Genomic DNA, 17,586 nt, shown 5'->3' with positions numbered 1-17,586 from the left:
CGGTGTATCTTTACTACTTCTTTAACCCTTCTACCACGAGTTTTCTCTTTCCCCTATCCCATGATAGAACGGCTCATTTTTCGGAGATATAATAAATGAATTGTTTTCTATTTTAAGTGATCTCTGAGTAGTCATTTTGGGTAAGGGTCTTCTACATCCCACACATTCACATTCTTGCATGATGAAAATGTGAAGTGAAAAGAACCAAGAGAACCTTGTATAGAATTACAGCAATAATGGCTTTGACCCACTAAGTAATTTTGACCATTATAAATACACAAATTAAAAATAAAGGACACATGAGGAAGATGCTATCTGCATTCAAGGTATTTTCAGGAAAAGAAGATAAACAATTTTTTGGTGCCTTTTCTTAAATCTGGATAGATTTTGAAAATGTACAAGTCCAAAAAAGCACTAAGAACTCTATAGTCTCTTGGGATGTTCTCTGAGAAAAAAAAAGAGGACTTTCTAATCCTGTTTAACATCATTAAAAATAAAGACAGATCTCTCTGGCTTTGAAGCTTCAGATGCAAAGACTTGTAGGAAATATATTTTTACAGGTTATCTACATGGGGGTGGGGAGACATGCATATTGAGGCAAGTCATTCCACTGCCAGCCTACAATAAATTGTGAGTCTGGCAAGGGTCACCACTATCTCTGATTTAACTCATTTAATCTTGCAGGTATCCTAAAGTGGAAACATCCCTTTCTATGTATGGTCTTGAAATAGCCCAGGCAATAAACTTCAGGACAGCCAAAGTGTTTGTAATTTAGAAATCATTTATTGTTTATTTACCGGTTGGGACTGGGCGGACTCTCAGTAGAGTACCCCCTCCAACCCAAATAGAGACAGGGTTATAAGCAATTCTTGTTCTGCCTTACTGTTACAACAGTGACTCGATTTCTCACTTGAAAAGGGGGATGTTAGGGAGCTTATAGGATGTCTGACATTGTTAGGCAAGCATTCTGTCTGAATATAACACTTCTCTTAATTTAGTTTAAGCAACATTTTCCTATAAACCTGAGGCCCCTTGACCCAGGGATTAGGGATTAGTCTTTTGTCCATTTCACTCTGAGTTTGCAATTCTAAATCTATAATTTACAGGCTCCCTAGTGAAACCCATTGGGGGGAGGTTGTGTAATCACCCATAGCAAGTAAAATGGGTCTCACAATCCTTTGTGCCTTCATACTGGCATTAACAAATATCAAGGTATACCAAAGACTTAATTTGAGGAATTGGAACCAATTAATTTCCCTAATTCAAGGAACTTCTACCAATGTAAAACTGCAATTTCAATGGATTTTGTTGTTTTAAAGAGTAGCCGGGGAAATTGAGAGATTAAGTGGTTTGCCCAGAGTCACACCACCAGTATGTGACTAGGGAGAACTGAATTTCTGAACCTGGCTTTCTCTCACCCTTTCAGAAGGAACTTAAAATGTATTACCAAAGATTATGAAGTCTTGGGCAATAAACTGAAGACTTGGGCAATAAACTGAAGACTAGGGTAGAGAATGTTTTTCTCACTATTAATGTCCAACGATGGGTTTGTCCACTCACTCCACTGGCCCTGCATGCATTTGTTGAACAGAAAGTTATTGAATTAAAAGGACACAGTATGAACAAGCTTAACAAAACATTCCCCTCATAAACGTGGGACACCATCTCCACTCCTTTGTTTTCCTTCCTTCCCTTCTTTCTCTTTTTCTCCCCCTTTTCCTTTCTTCTATGTTCTCTGCCTTTTCAAATTATTTCTCTTCCTCTCATTTTCTTTCTTCCCCCTTCTTTTCACTCCTCACATCTTTCCTTTTCTTCTCTCCCTCTTTTTCTTCATTATTCCCCTCCTCTTCTCTCCTTTCCTTTCTTCTCCTTCCCTCCTTTTTTACTCCTCCCTGCTTTTTCATCCTCTTCTCTTTCCTTTTTCCCACTTTCCATCTTTTTCTCTCCCAACATTGCTTCTTTTTTCTCTTCCTTTCTCCCTTTTCTCCCCTCCCCTTTCTTCTCTTTTTCTTTCCCCATTTCTTCCTTTTATTCTTACCCTCTCCCTTTTCTCATTTTTTCTCCCTACTTTTTCTCCCCTTCCTTCTCTTTTCTCATTTCTACCTTTTTCCTTTTCCCTTCCCTTCCGCCTTTCTCCCTTTTCTTTTCCCTTTTTTTCTTGCCTTCCTCCTCTTTCTTCGTTCTCCCCCCTTCTCTTCGCATCCTCCTTTTCTTCCCTTTCTGAAAGTTTCTTCACCCCTCGCCATATTCCTCCCCCAACTCTACTTTTCCCATTTCGATCTAAGCCCGCGCGCGCACTAGTCTGCACTCCACTTAGCTCACTGAGGGTAAGGATAGTTTCATTTTTCCTCAGCCTGAAACTCCCCCCGACCTCCTATTTGGGGCGGAGCCTCTTGCCTACACTCTTCCCGCCTCCCCCATTTCCCGGGGATTCCCCGAGGGTGGTGGCTGCAGGTTGAGGAATCACAGCGGGAGGGCACTTCTGAGTGGCTGAAAGCACAGCCCACGTGACCCTAAAGAACCCGAACGCCCAGTCACAGGTCTCCGGCGGAGTCCGGAGTGGGACTGCGCCCACACGCTTACTTTCCAGAAGAGGGCGTGGCCAATGTGTGCTCTCTGATTAGCTGAGAGGCTCGGCGCCATCGTTGATTGGTTAGAAGACTCGGCATCTGGGTGCGCGCCGTATCTACTTTGGTTCAAGCGCCAAAGGCTTGGGTTATATCGCTCGCTTCGGCTTCGCTACCCCGAAGATGGGGGACCAGTTACTGTTGCAGGGTCGTTTGTTGCCGGACAAAACTCCGCTAAAGTACGAAGACGACGAGGAGGAGGAGATGGGGGTTGAAGATGAGGAGGAGGAGCCGTTCTTTATGGACGCGGAGGAGCTGTATACGGAAGGGCTGAGATCGGGCGGCCTCCCCACGCGCCAATGGGGTAAAACAGACCAGAGAGACCCGAGCTTGAAGGGCGGGGGGCGGCGGGGATAGAGCGCCGAATCTGGAACAGCCGAGTTCTAATTCTGACACTTAGCTGTAGGCTGTGCCTCTAAATGAATATGACTCATTCTGGGCCCCGGTGTCCTCACCTGTCAAATAGCAGGGTCTCGAATGCGTGGTCTTCCGAGGTCCCTTCGCCTCCGGAGCCATGAAATTGAGTTATATCTTTCCGTCTCACTTTTTCTGTCTGAGAAATGAGCGGGTTGTCTAGATAAAGCCCCATCCATCCAGCTAAGAATCCTTATGCTAGTGAGTGCCCGCGTTTCTGTGAAACAGGCGCAAATATTGCCACTGAAAGACGAAGGACTTGGCATGCTTTTGCTGTATGCACTTAATAAATAGAACACAAAGGCACACACAGAACACAGAAAAGGGGGTTTGAAGAGGAGCATGCTCAGAAGTGGGCCAAAATGGAGGCCTGGTTTCGGGCACAGTGGGCGAAAATTCCCCTGGGAGTCTGGGGAGCCCGGGACCACGAGCCAGGCGCGGGAATGAGGACGCTGCCTGGTGAGGAAGGGCTGTAAAAGGGACGTGGTCGTGGCTGCCCGATAGCTTTACTCAAGATGCTGTTAGGGATACCTTCCCTTCCCAGACCATCTTTCCCATTGAAAGGGCCTCCCAAAAATCTTGTGCACGTTTAAGCTTTTCTATTGTTTATTGAAGTCATTAGTAAATTTAACCTATTTCAGATTGCTTGCTGTCTTGGGAGGGAAGGAAAAATTTGGAACACAAGGTTTTGCAAAAGTGAATGTTGAAAACTCTTTGCATGTATTTGGAAAAGTAAAATACTATTTTAAAAAAAAGAATGTTAAAAAAAAAAGTGGCAAACAAAAAAAAAAATGTCACAAGCCAGGTAAATATAGTGAAATGGACAAAGACAACACTATTCAAGAAGGAGCTAGAAGGAATGATTTCCAAGAGGCCTGGTTTTGGGCAAAGAAAAAAGAAACTTGTCCTATCAGGGCTGGGAGAGCTAGTGGTCCAAGTTGGGAGTCTTGGGAATGAAGATGTCAGCTAGAGTATAAGAAACTCATTGAGGACATGGCCAAAAATACTTATAGAAAGGACTTGTCCCTTGTCTGCTCTACGGATTTTTACTTCTATTTATCTTGAACACCCCTTTCCCAGGCCAAATTTCCCTTAGACAGGATGTCCCAAAGTCTTAGAACAGCTTAAAGCTATTGCTCAGGGACTTTTGAGATTTTCTGTGTTTGATTGTTTCCACTGGAATATAAACTTCTGGAGGGCTGGAAATATCTCCTTTTTTTTCTGTCCCTAGTGCTGTAATAAGCAGATTCTTGCTATTTGACATATGCTTTTCATTCTATCAGCCATCCATTCATTCTTAACTTTATCTGCTTTCCTGATTGGATTATAAAGGAATTCAAATGAAACTATTTATTGGTGTCTTTGAGTGAATCCCTGTGAAATTGGAATCCACCTTAAAAGTCTCAATCCCCTCATCTCCTGATGAGAAAATGGACTCAGAGAGGTGTAAGTAATTTGGCCCTTAACTAAGGACAGTTGGGTCAGTTTGGTGCAGTACGAAATGAGGCCTTAAGTGTGAATTTCACATCTGAGATTTTGGACTCTGGCTTTAAAGCAAAACAAGCATCAGTCAATCAACAAATATTAGTTCGAGGACATGTATATGCCAGTTACTGTGCTAGCCCCTGAAGATAGAAAAATAAAAGAAAATGTTTCTGCCCTCAAGAAGTTAAGCTTCTGTGGCAGAAAATAATGAGTACTCTTAGAATGGGCAAGTAGGGGCACTATAGTTTGAATGCTGAGCCTGAAATCCAGAAAATTTAAGTCAAATTCAGTTTCAGATACTAGCAGTGTAATCTTGGGTAAGTCATTTAAAAGCCTGTTTGCCTCCTCAATCTGCAAAATGAGGTAGAGAAGGAAATGACAGACTACTCCTGTATTTTTGCCCAAAAAAATGCCAAATGAAGTCACAGAGTCAGACATACCTGAAAAATGATTAATAAAGAAAGATCCTTGAGAATAAGTATATGCAAATTGAACACAAATTGCTGTTTTCTACCATATTGAAGAGAGGACCCTGAAACTCTGAAAATACTTGAAGGCGAAAATCTCCTTCAATTCTGCCTCAATAAGAGACCCTGCCCCAAGTCCTTCTTCGCTTAATGTCAGTGAATAGCTATTCTTAAGTTTTTTGAGCAAAGGAGTGACTTGAATGGACATGATTCTTTTTTTTTTTTTTTAATTTTTTTAATTTTTAATTTTTTTTATTTTAATATCTTTTTATTGATAGAACGCATGCCAGGGTAATTTTTTACAGCATTATCCCTTGCATTCATTTCTGTTCCGATTTTTCCCCTCCCTCCCTCCACCCCTTCCCCCAGATGGCAAGCAGTCCTTTACATGTTGAATAGGTTACAGTATATCCTGGATGCAATATATGTGTGCAGAACCGAACAGTTTTCTTGTTGCACAGGTTTTTTTTTTTAAATTTTTAATAGCTTTTTATTTACAAGGACATGATTCCTTTGGATAATTTCACCAGCTGTTTGACAATGGATTGGAGAGAGAAGAAAAAACTATTACAGTATGAGGGAACCAATGAGAAGGCAGTTAAAATCTGCTGATTTTAAATCTTATTATTACAGATTTAGACCTAGAAGAATTCTAATTTATGGTCAAGTGGAAAGTGTAATGGAGTTAAAGGATTTGGATTTGAATTGTCTATCTCTACTTCCCTGAATGTTCTTGGGCAAGGGGCCAAGTTACTGGGTCCATTTCCTCATCTGTAAGATGAGGATGTTCTTTCCAAATCTAAAACCATAATCCTGTGAACTGCATTTTATATTTATTTTGCCTTTATGCATGTGTTTTCTCATTTTCCTATGAAAAGCTGTTTTTTAAAGATTGTTTTACTTGTTGGAAAAGTTGAATTCAGGAGAATAAATATTTGATAAAAGAATTAATCAGTGACTAATTTTATATTTTGTTGTTTTGTTGCATATAATTCCCTGGACCTCAAAGTTCAATTCATTTAAATTTATAAAGTCAATTAAAAAAAAAAACAATATTTGAAGAAAGTCTTAAATTAGCTGATAACAATACTTATGTTTGTGTTATTTTAAAAGTTGTAATTGAAGATGAAAATACCACAAAGAAGGTTCGAGTGTTTGGACGGTTTCCATTGATTGGTCCTTGGTGGAAAGTTAAAGTAAAAGTAAAAGTTGTGAGATCCCAGTACTTTACCATTGGATTGCCATCTTACTTTTTACAGACAGACTTATCTAATCAAAGAGACATTTGTGCACTTTTTCTTAAGGAATGTGAATTTCCAGAAAATTTTAGATCAGATTTTTTAAAGTGGGTATATAAAAGATCAAGTTTTCACAACTTGAGCTTTGCAAATCTTCAAGAAGCACTCGAAGATTTTGAAGAACAGCAAAAAGAATCTTCACGGAGAAAAGATGGAAAGTCTTCACAGGAAAAAAATCAAAATGTGCTGAATAAAAATCCAAGTAAGTGTAAATTTAAAATCAGATTCAAGTTGGGCCATTACAGCAATTGAGGACTAGAATGTCTCAGGCTTTATTAATACAATCTAAAATGTGTCATTCCTTTTGGAAGCACAGCATGTATAAGTTTATGGGAGGAAGTGGGGAGTCTGGCATGGAAAAGTCCAGTTATGGGAAAAGAGAAAGTAAATTTCAATGGAAAAATGGATATAGTTAAATATAAATATGAACTCATTACAATAAAAATTCATTACCAAAAACCATTTTGTATCATCAAATATATGAGATCTGGAAATAAGTAAAAAAGACTATTCAGCACCTCAAGTAAATGATTGAAGGTCACATACGTATTTAAATTAATTTTTAGATGCAAGTTTTTATCTTTGTAGAGTTAAATATCCAAATCTAATAGAAATTGTGTTTGAGTCGTTTGAGTCTTTTAAATGAATTAATTGCAGTTGGGTCTCAGTCACTTATATTGACGGGAGAGTAGAAAGGAAAAACCAAAAAATAAATTTCTGCTTTTAAAAAATGCAATGTATTTTATGTACGGAATGAAAACTTGGAATTTTCAGATGACCAAAAGGTGAACAATATTACTTGTCATTGACTAGTGTAAATCCACTGTTATATTTAGTAATCTTCTCCTTAATTTTGATTACTTCATTCAGCTGTATAAAATAATGCTTTGATTTACTGTGTTTTTGTTTATTTTTTTTTATACAAATGATGTCTATTGTAGAAAATTGTAAAACCCTTGCTTTACTTTATGTTTTACTTTAACTGGTTTCATTTCTTTTGGTCTCCTATAGTTGCTTTAAAAATTGTAATGAGAGCTTTGAAGTTTCCAAGAATAATGGAATTCATTCCAATCCTTCTGCCCCGCCATTTTTACAATCTTCTGAACCTAGAACATCCTAAGAGCTTATTCAAAGATTTGGAAAAAATTCTAAATACATGTCCATGGAAACTTGGCTTTAGTAGAGTAAGTAGGATATAAACCTTGATATTAGACCGATTTCTGTGATCTTTGTCAAAATTGGGTTAAGATTTATCAGTGTTGTGTAAAGAGCCCCAAACATTTTTTTTTTCTTGTGTCATAGAATTGATATGTTTAAAATAGGAATCCCTTAATAGCCAGTCTACCAGCCTCTGTCTATTTTACTAGATTGTTCCTCAGATAGCATACCTCATCTCTCACTTGGACCATACTTGAAATCTTTCCAACAAGATATGACCTACCATGCTGGAATCCTAATGACATAACTTTTGTGAATAACAATAATAATTGTGTTTGTATAATACCATAGAGTTTTTAATGTACTTTAATTATATTCTTATTTCATTCTCTTAAAATGCTGCAATATGTATGTTATTGTTATGTTAATTTTACAGATGAATAAATTGAGGTAGAAAGTGTTTAAATCAAAAAAGCATTTAGTCAAAAAACATTTAAGTGTGACATTATGTGCCACAGAACTGAGCTATGTGCTGGACTTGGCTAGGGTTTCATAGGTAGACTTTGAATTTATTTAGTTTTTCCTGACTTCCAAGTCCCGTACCCTATCCACTGTATCAAGATGCCCTCTTTCTCAATGACAAATTTCTCTGATTTTCTTTTTTGAAGTTGCTCATTATTTAAGTGTTGCAATCTCTTCACAACCATCATGCCCTTTTCCATCATCCTTTGTATGATACTCATTTTAAATTCTCTGGAGATTGTAATATTCTATATCCATACAACATTTGTAGAATATTAGTTTTAAAATGATAAATTCTGCAGTCATCCTGTTTGATTAGTCCCAATAGTATTCTCTTGTTGTGATTTTTTTTTTTAGGGTAAACTAAAATAACAAAAAAAAATTTTGTGTAGGAATGTAAATGAGAAAAAAGGGAGGGAAAAATGTAATTTGGGAAGAAGAATATGGAAAGAAGAAGAATAGCTTAGAAAAGAGATGGCAAGATAAGTAAATCCAGAGGGTGAGAGAACAGAGAGATCTGCTAAGGGATAAGTGGGATTGTAGACTATGATTATAGGAGTTAATAGTCTTTATTTTGATAAGATGAGGCAATTGGTATAAAGAAAGGAGTGGGTCCTCAGCTGTAAAGACTTAGAGATCCTAGACAAATCATTCACTTCTCGTTTTTCAGAAGGCACTTCTTTCCCTTATAGAATTTCTGTCTTCCTTCTAGAGGCCTGTAAGCAACATAACTTTTTGAATTCCCCTTCCTTTTCCTCCTCACAATCCCTCTACTCTCCCATCAGCAATGCTTCCTTTCCCAGTTTATTTTGAAGGAAATTATCTTATGTTTATTTGTATTCTGTATTTTTCATGTTGTATACATATATTTGTATGTATGTTAAAAATACATATGTGTCCCCTTGTCTCCCCCCCTTCAAAAGTAAGTTTCTGTTGAAAAGTGGTCATTTCATTCTTCATGTTTTTATTTCCAGTACTCAGCACAGTGCTTAACTCCTAGTAGCTGTTTAATAAATATTGCTGATTGAAGATAACATGTGTAAAACAAGATTTTGTGGTATTTTGCAAATCTTAAATTGACATAAGTGTCATCTCTTATTATAGTGGGATAATAAGAGTATTTATAGGGGAATAAGATGTAAAAAAAAAAAACAAAACACCTTATAATTAAAGGAAAGCCATGTTATGAGGAGCTTTGAATGACAGGACTTTATATTTGATCTTGGTATAAAAGAGCCAGTAGAGCTTATTGAGTAGAAGTAATGGTAATGAACATGTCATTACATGGTCAGGAAGATTAATTTGACAACTGAGTGGAGCATGGACTGGAGTAGGGAGACAAAACAAAAGGTTGTTGCTGTAGTCTGAGTAAGAAATGATAAGGATTTGAAACACTATGGCAGCTACATGAATGGAGACAAGGAAATATTTAGGGGAGATACTGTAAAGGTAGAAACAGTGAGATTTGATGATAGAATGGATATATAAAGTGAGGAAGAAAGTAGTTGAGGATGATAGTGAGGTTGTAGGCTGTAGTGCTTGGAAGAATTATCATCAAAGTGAGAGACTTCCATATAGAAAGAAAAGTGAAAGGAGTCCAGGACAGCCTTGGGGAACACTCATAATAAGTAGGCACAACATGGATTAATAATTAGTCAAAGAAGGTGAGAATTGATTGACTGATCTTGTTTGTTGTCTTTCTCTTTAAGTTGCTGCAAGAATAAGCTCTAATTTACTGGACTGGTCACATCTTTCCTCAGCTGAAAACCTGGTAGTATAGGGATTCTTATTTTTTGTATGTTCATAGATCTCTTGGCACTCTAGTGAAGTCTAATGGAATCCTTCCCAGTTAGTGGAAGCATTTATTAAGAACCTGCCCTGTACCAGATTATGATAAACTCTAGGGGTACAAAGAAAGGGAAAAGAGTGTTTATCCCTCTTAAGGAGGTCACAGTGTATTGGAGGAGCAACATGTAAGCATTCATGTACAAACAAGATCTTTACAGGAGAAATCGGGGTAATCTCAGGAAAGCACTAATGTTGAGGGGTACTTGGAAAGGTTTCTTGCAAGAGATGAGTCTTGGTGCAGAGCTGGGGAAGCCAGGAAGAGGTAGAAATAAGGAGCAAAAGAGTTATAAGTGCAGGGAACAGCCAGTGAAAACACAGAGGTGGAAGAGGAAATGTCTTGTGTAAGGAACAGAAAAGAAGATTGCATATTACATGGAGAAGGGAAGAGTCAGAAGACTGGAAAGGCAGGAAGGGACCAGATTATGAAGGACTTAAAAGACACCTTAAAAGGAATATTATATTTTTGATCTTTTAGACAGATAATAGGGAGCCATTGGAGTTGAATGAATAGAGGAAGATGTGGTTAAACCTGTACAGTGGGATAATTTGATAATTGAATAGAAGATGAACAGATTGGGGGGAGACGAGGTAGGAAGACCAGTCAGAAGGTTATTGTAGTAGTCCAGTTGTTAGGTAATGAGAGCTTGCATTGATTGAATGGGGGAGTTGTTCAAGAGAGTGAGAAGTTCATGATAAAATTTAGGTTGTAAACCTAGAATCATTCCAAGAAAAATGTTTTTAAATGCATGAAATAAAATGCAGAGAGTTGCAAAGGAAACCAATTATAATGTAATATAGTTAAAATATTGGGGGGAAAAGTTCCAATACAAATACAAACTTAGAAGCCTTATTCTGACTTCATCTGACCTATTTTTTAATCTTTACTTCATTGTTTTTTGTGTCGCTGAATTTATATATGCAACTGCCCATATCTAAGTTTTTCTATATATACTTAAATGATTTTCTAAAATCAACAAATTCTATACCAATCACATTGATTTAACATTTAATAGGGTAAGGCAATATGGTTTTTGAGCATAGAGTCCAGGAGCAAGTGGATGGAGGGTAGTGGTGATGATTGGTGGTCTTGGTCAGCTGGCTTGCTTTACTCATTCTATTCCATCTCTCCTTTGTTGTTCTTGCATAGATGTCTTTAGAAGGTTGTATAGAAGGATCTATAATTTTAAATCACCTCGGGAGAAACTTATCACTAATCCATTTTTTAAAAATGAAAAAAAAAAAACGTTTGCCTAAATAAGAATTACGTTTTCCATCAAACATGTTGGAATATATATATCATTTATTTTTATATTGATAAAATAAATTTTACAAAGGAGACTTTGTAAACCAAACAATATTTGTCCCTTTGAACTGGTACTGGATATAAATTATAGCCGATTATAGGCATAAAAGTTTGGGGTCTTTTTTTTTTCCTTTTGACCAGATAACTGTCATTCTTTTGTCTTTTCCTCCGCCTCTCTGGTGCTGCCTCTTATGTGGCTCTTATTCCAGCTTATTCTGATCTCCTTAATGACAACAATGTCATCATCATAAGATTTAAAGATTTAAATCCTTCCTTCTACTAATACTTAGTAATGTAATTGTTGTGGGATTGTTTGTTTGTAGAGCCAATATCTGCTAGTTTTTCCCTAAAAGGCAAAGAACCTTTCTTAACACTTAATTTGATCAAAAGACTAACTCCAACTGTTGCTGTACATTCTTGGTGCCTAAGTACAAAAACTCAGTAGATGAGGAATTTCTAGTTCCTGAATCTTGATCCATGCTTCTAAGCTGATGATTACTACTATGACAGATGTGGAGATAGGAGAACTACACCCAAATAAGTTTGAGCTAGGTCCTTTCTGGCTTTTGTTAAATAACCTTTTTTGTTAAATGGTTAATAGTTTTTTGAGTATCTGATTTCATTTTGATTCTGAGTCTGAACCTTCACTGATCTGAGTTAGACTTGCCTCAGATTTAGGAGCTTCTTATGTATATATAAAATAGTTAAAAAAAAATGATGTTTTAGATGATTTTCTTTTGTCAATTAGTATAAATGATGTAATGTTCCATGATATGACCTATAGATGTTTAGAAAGAAATAGATTTCTGGGAAAACATTTTTATATTCAAGGGTTCTGATAAAGGACTCATTTCTAAAATATATAGAGAATTGATTCAAATGTATAAGAATTCAAGCTATTCTTCAACTGATAAATGGTCAAAGGATATGAACAATTTTCAGATGAAGAAATTGAAACCATTTCTAGCTATATGAAAAGATGCTTTAAAACACTATTGATCAGAGAATGCAAATTAAGACAACTTTGAGGTACCATTTCACAACTCTCAAATTGACAATGAAATCAACATTCATTGATGAATGTTAGAAGGGATATGGGAAAACTGGAACACTAATACAATTGTTGATGGAGTTATGAGCTGATCCAACTATTGTGGAGAGCAATTTGGAAGTATGCCCAAAAGGCTATCAAACTGGTACATATCCTTTGATCCAACAGTGTTTCTACAGGGCTTATATCCCAAAGAGATCTTAAAGGAGGAAAGGGACCCACATATGCAAAAATGTTTGTGGCAGCCCTTTTTGTAGTAACAAGAAACTGGAAACAGTGGGTGTCCATCAGTTGGAGAATGGCTGAACTAGTTATGGTATATGAGTATTATGGAATATTATTGTTTTATAAGAAACAATAAGCAGGATGATTTCAGAGAAGCAGGAAATCATTGCACATGACAAGATTATATGATGATCAATTCTGATGGACGTGGCTCTTTTCAACAATGAGATGATTCAGGCCAGTTCCAATGATTTTGTGATGAAGAGATTCTTCTGTACCCAGAGAGAGGACTGTGGGAACTGAGGGTGGATCACAACATAGCATTTTCAGTCTTTGCTGTTGTTGCTTGCATTTTTTCTTTCTCAGTTTTTCTTTTTTGATCTGATTTTTCTTGTGCAGCAAGGTAACTGTATAAATATGTGTATATATTTAACATATATTTTTAACATGTTTAACATACATTGGATTACTTGCCATCTAGGAGAGGGAAAGTGAGGGGAAAATTTGGAACACAAGGTTTTGTAAAGGTTGGTGTTGAAAAATTATGCATGCATATGTTTTGAAAATAAAAAGCCTGAATAAAGAAATAGGTTTTATTATGCTATATTTTATAAAAGAACTTAGATTTTTATTTTGCTTGTATTTTTCCCCTAAAGATAACCTACAGAGAATTGAAGCTTAGTGGGTGTGAAGCAACATGGCTGGCATTTTGTCAGTGTGAATTTCTTTTCCAAAAAATGAGTAATTTGGAGAAGAATGCATTAATAACATATAATAAACTTAAACAGATGTGTAGAGACTACGGACACACTTATATTAAAGAAGGTGAATTAACTTCTAAGTTGTCTGGGAAAGTATCATTTCAAGATGTTTGGTCTTCTCTAAAATTTCTAAAAGATAATGGCATAGTGACAAATGAGAGAGAATGCATTTTTCTCAGTGATCTTTATGAAGCTGAAAGAGATGTTGCTGCTTTGGTTCATGATCTTATGACATCACCATCATGGAATTTAAAAGTGGATGTGAAAGAAGTTCTTGCATCTATGGAGACCAGAAAATCCAAGTATGGAGAAGGAGATGATGCAGTGAACACCAGTAAACCTCAGGAAGAAAAAGTAGACAGTGATGGTCATGTTTTGGACATGCAGAGCAACAGTAGCCAAGTTTTTCATTCTGATGAAAATGAAATTGTTTTTGAAATGCCAAATCAAGGACAACTGGATCAGGATCAGGTGGCTGCCCTGGAAATGATTTGTTCTAATGCAGTGACAGTTGTCAGCGGGAAAGGTGGCTGTGGAAAGACCACAATTGTTAGTCATCTCTTTAAGTATGTGGAGCAAATGGAAGAGACAGAAGTTTGGAAAGCTTGTAAAGACTTTGAGCAAGATCTAGATGCACCAGAAGAATGGAACACCTTTGTTCATCAAAGTGAATGGAATTATAATAAGGGTGTAGAAGTATTACTCACAGCACCCACTGGTAAAGCTGCTAGCTTACTGAGAGAGAAGACTCGCCTTGCTGCTTATACATTACATCAGGTGAAAACTTTTTTTCTTTTCTATAACAACATAAAAATTGCCTCACTAACAATATAAATAATAGAGCAAGTAATTATTCCATTTGTTGGTCAGGTGGATTTTTGGTAATAGATTGAGTGTGTTCTCAGATTAGAATCAGGAATCTAATTTTGGAAGAGATATTAGACTTAAAAGGTTGGACTAAATGATCTATAGGATGAGGAAGTTAAATATTTTAGGGAAAAGTAAGCTAATAATCAGCCCTTGGAAATTAAGAAGAATTTTAGGTAGTTGTAGGAGGAAAGTATTTCAGATCAACCTGAGGGAAATATTTAGTGGAAGGTTTTATCGGTGACTTGAGTAGTGGGATTCTTGACTAAACATTTGAAGTTGGGAGGATATCTAATATGTCTTGACAGAGTCAGGGCCTAAAACAATCTTAATAGGTCAGAATTATGGTGTAAAACTAATAAGATGGGGGCTAAAGCACCTCAAGTCAGGAGGACCCGAGTTAAAATCTGGCCCCAGACATTTAACACTTCCTAGCTATGTTGACTTTGAACAAGTCACTTAACCCCATTTGCCTCAGTGGAAAAAAATGAACAAATGCCCATTTCTACACTTGGACTAAAAAAAAATCAGCTCCACAGGAGGGTGGAAGCAGAGTTAAACAATTGTTAGTGTGGAAAAGAGCTGAGTGTCTTATTTTTTACTAGACAGCAATTGAGGGTGGAAACAGCGACATGATAGAACGCCAAAAGCCCCTTAATATCATTTTCAGGTGCCTTCAGAGAGGCATAGTGTCCAGAATACTGGTGGTTCATATTCTTTGATTTAATTAGTTTATCCCTGACAAATAGTGTTCAATTCTAGGAGCCACATTGGGAAGAATGTTGCTTAGCTGCATTCAGATGAAGTATATATGAAATGGGAGAGGAGTGGGAGTCATGTTATATGAGCTTTATCAGGTATAAGAAGAGGGATATTAAATTTAGGGAAGACTCTATTTAGTGGGACCACAGCGTGAATACTGCTAGAATTATATCAAGAATTGTCATTTAGGGGAATTCTACTTTTTAAACTTAATACCAGCAGGACAGCATTAGTAACAGTAGTAGATATTGTAGAGAAGCAATATCAGTCTGATGAAGAGAAAAAATTTCTAATGAGGATGTCCAAATGTGAAGTGGTCTGGTTTTCTAGTTAGATAGTAGATTTTCCAACCAAAGAAGTCTTCAAAAGCAGCAAGATGATATGGGAGAGATTTCTTAAGATATAGGTTAGATTGGATGATCTGAGGTCCCTTTTAACTGATATTTTGTAATTCAGATGAGAGAATAGTGTGAGCAAGTTGCATATTGACCCAAGCACAATGCTAGCACTTTGACATTTAAATAATTGATGATTTATGGTTTTCAGATGAATGGGAAGACCACATCTGACTTGATTGTGCTTTGCTTTGTGGTGCCACATTGTAGGAAGCGCATTATAGGTAAGCTAGAGAGTGTCCAGAGAACGGTAAGGGGCCTTGAATTTATGTCATATGGAGATCAGTTAAAGAAACTGAGAGAAGAGACTGGAGAAGAGAAAATTTGATAGAAGAGTGGGTCACATACAGTACAGTATCTTCATATATTTAAAGGGCCCTTATTGGACTTATGTTTGGAGGAGCGAAGGGAGATTAGATTTATTTGACTTGGGCAAAACTAGGAGGAATTAGCAGATACTCCATAGAAGCTTGATTTTAGGGGAAAAAAATTGCTTATACTTAGAGCAATCCCAAAATAGAATAGACTTTCTTGAGAAGTTGTTAGTTGGTTCTTTATTCTCACTGGTTGACTGGTTGATGATCACTTGTCAAGTGTGATGTAGCTGGGATTTCCAGCTCTTGAGATCATCTGATTCTTATGGAGCTAGTGACATGATATTCCCTGATTGTGACTTGACCTGGAGACATTTTTTAGCATATTCAGTTAATCTTTCTTGGAGAGAATTAATTAGATCTAGATATCCCATCTCTGTCAAAAAAGTCAGATTTATGAATGTTGCTATGAATCTCTATTCTCTTTCCTTCTGGTTGCTTATTTTTGTGGCTATCTGAGATGGACATTCTATGTAAGAAATGATTTTTAAGTTTGTGTTAAATTTGCTATTGTATGTTTTATTTGTAGGTAAAGTACAGTTTCTATTCATGGCAGAGAACAAATCAGAAATCGGAGCACAAAATTCCATGGAAATTTTCTTCAGTCAAAGTTCTTGTTGTGGATGAAGGAAGCTTAGTTTGTGTTGCAATCTTCAGATCAGTTTTAAATTTGTTGCGTAAACATGCCAGACTTGTGAAACTGATTATCCTTGGTAAGTTAAAAATTGTTAGAGTCTGAAATAAACTTTTAATTGAGTTGTAGTTTAGTGAGTTGGCAACTTTATAGTGTTCTAAATAATCCTAGTCCATCTGGAAACTGGAAGCTACTTTATATACCAGTGTCCTACCCAAAAGCTACTAGTGGAGTCTAAGGTGGTCTTGTGACAGCTAGATTCATTAATACAGTTCAATGACTATATGAATGAGAGTAGTTTGTGTTAAAAAAGAAAAGGATATCCCCTAGCTTCCTTAAATAGGAAGATTATGGGGGCCAAGTTAGTTCCCTATGTAAACTTTATAGGGAAAGAACTAATCCTAGCCAGGCTTCTATTTCATTTTCTCATGGAAAGTATATGAAGTATCTCCCTCTTTAATTGTTTTTACAATCTGTTTTCCACCCATCCCTGCCCTTCACTTTACCTCCATCACACAATTATAGTTCTTTTCTTTTTTGGGAGGACTCAGAATCAATAGTTTTTTCTTCTTGGACTTCTGTATTGAGTCACTGCCATGAGTAGAACAGGCAGAATATAATCCCCTTCTACCATGCCTTGAAATATAAGCCTGTGAAATTATTTTTGTAGGTTCTTCTGGGGGTGGAAAGTATGAATGAGATCTTCAGTTATTTCAGTTCTTTGATGTTGTTCCAAGACCTTCTGGGGTGTGTTTCTTTTATGTTATCTCCTTGATTTAGCTCTATCAATTTGATACATACATATTAAATTAAAGAAATTAGGCTTGGGGAATTATTTGGAAAGTAACTAGTCTCCCACACTATTCTCTAGCCAGTTGAGTCTGATCTAGGCTAGGCCTAAGTTAGGACCATGAGTGATTCAACTTGGGGAATTAAAATGCAATGAGGCATTCATGGAGTATAAAATGCAATACAAAATAACCTTAATAATAAGAAAATAAAAAGTTCAATTTTTGAAATTAGAAAAATAAAAAATAATCATTTTTTACTTTTATAAGTTATTGTGGTAATCGGTCACTCTCTAGGTCAGAAAACCAGGAATGACTTTTAGATAGTGAGAAATCAAGTTTAGCTACTGACTCCAATTTGCACTTGATTATTTTTGTACATGATAAGGAGGCCAAAAGAGCTTTGTCCCATCCTCATCAAAAACTAATCCAACACATGTTTTAGGTCTTCCTCCAGATAATGTAGCATGCTGGAAGAAGAAGGAAGGTTGAGAGAGCAGAAGTAAAAGGGAAAGAGGAAGGAAAAGTATAGGTATGCTTTTGGCCTCTGTGTTGCTACTTCTTTCAACAGATGGCAACAGAGTCCTATTCCTAGACCCACTGCTCT

The 17,586-nt window shown here is 36.7% G+C and overlaps 1 protein-coding gene across 1 annotated transcript in view; it reads left to right on the top strand.

Moving 5' to 3' along the window:
• Positions 1-579: 579 nt before the first annotated feature.
• The window catches only part of HELB (DNA helicase B), a 46,637-nt gene continuing 29,630 nt past the window's right edge, over positions 580-17,586 (top strand). The window contains exons 1-5 of the mRNA XM_051961342.1: positions 580-2,931; positions 6,107-6,493; positions 7,303-7,475; positions 13,055-13,936; positions 16,087-16,270. Coding sequence (XP_051817302.1) covers positions 2,751-2,931; positions 6,107-6,493; positions 7,303-7,475; positions 13,055-13,936; positions 16,087-16,270 — 1,807 coding nt within the window. The 5' untranslated portion in view covers positions 580-2,750. The remainder of the gene's footprint in view (positions 2,932-6,106; positions 6,494-7,302; positions 7,476-13,054; positions 13,937-16,086; positions 16,271-17,586) is intronic.

This window comes from Antechinus flavipes, chromosome 5 (genome assembly GCF_016432865.1).
Source record: "Antechinus flavipes isolate AdamAnt ecotype Samford, QLD, Australia chromosome 5, AdamAnt_v2, whole genome shotgun sequence".
NCBI lineage: Eukaryota > Metazoa > Chordata > Mammalia > Dasyuromorphia > Dasyuridae > Antechinus > Antechinus flavipes.
Note: the sequence above shows the minus strand (reverse complement) of the source record. Positions and strands in the feature narration are given on the sequence as shown.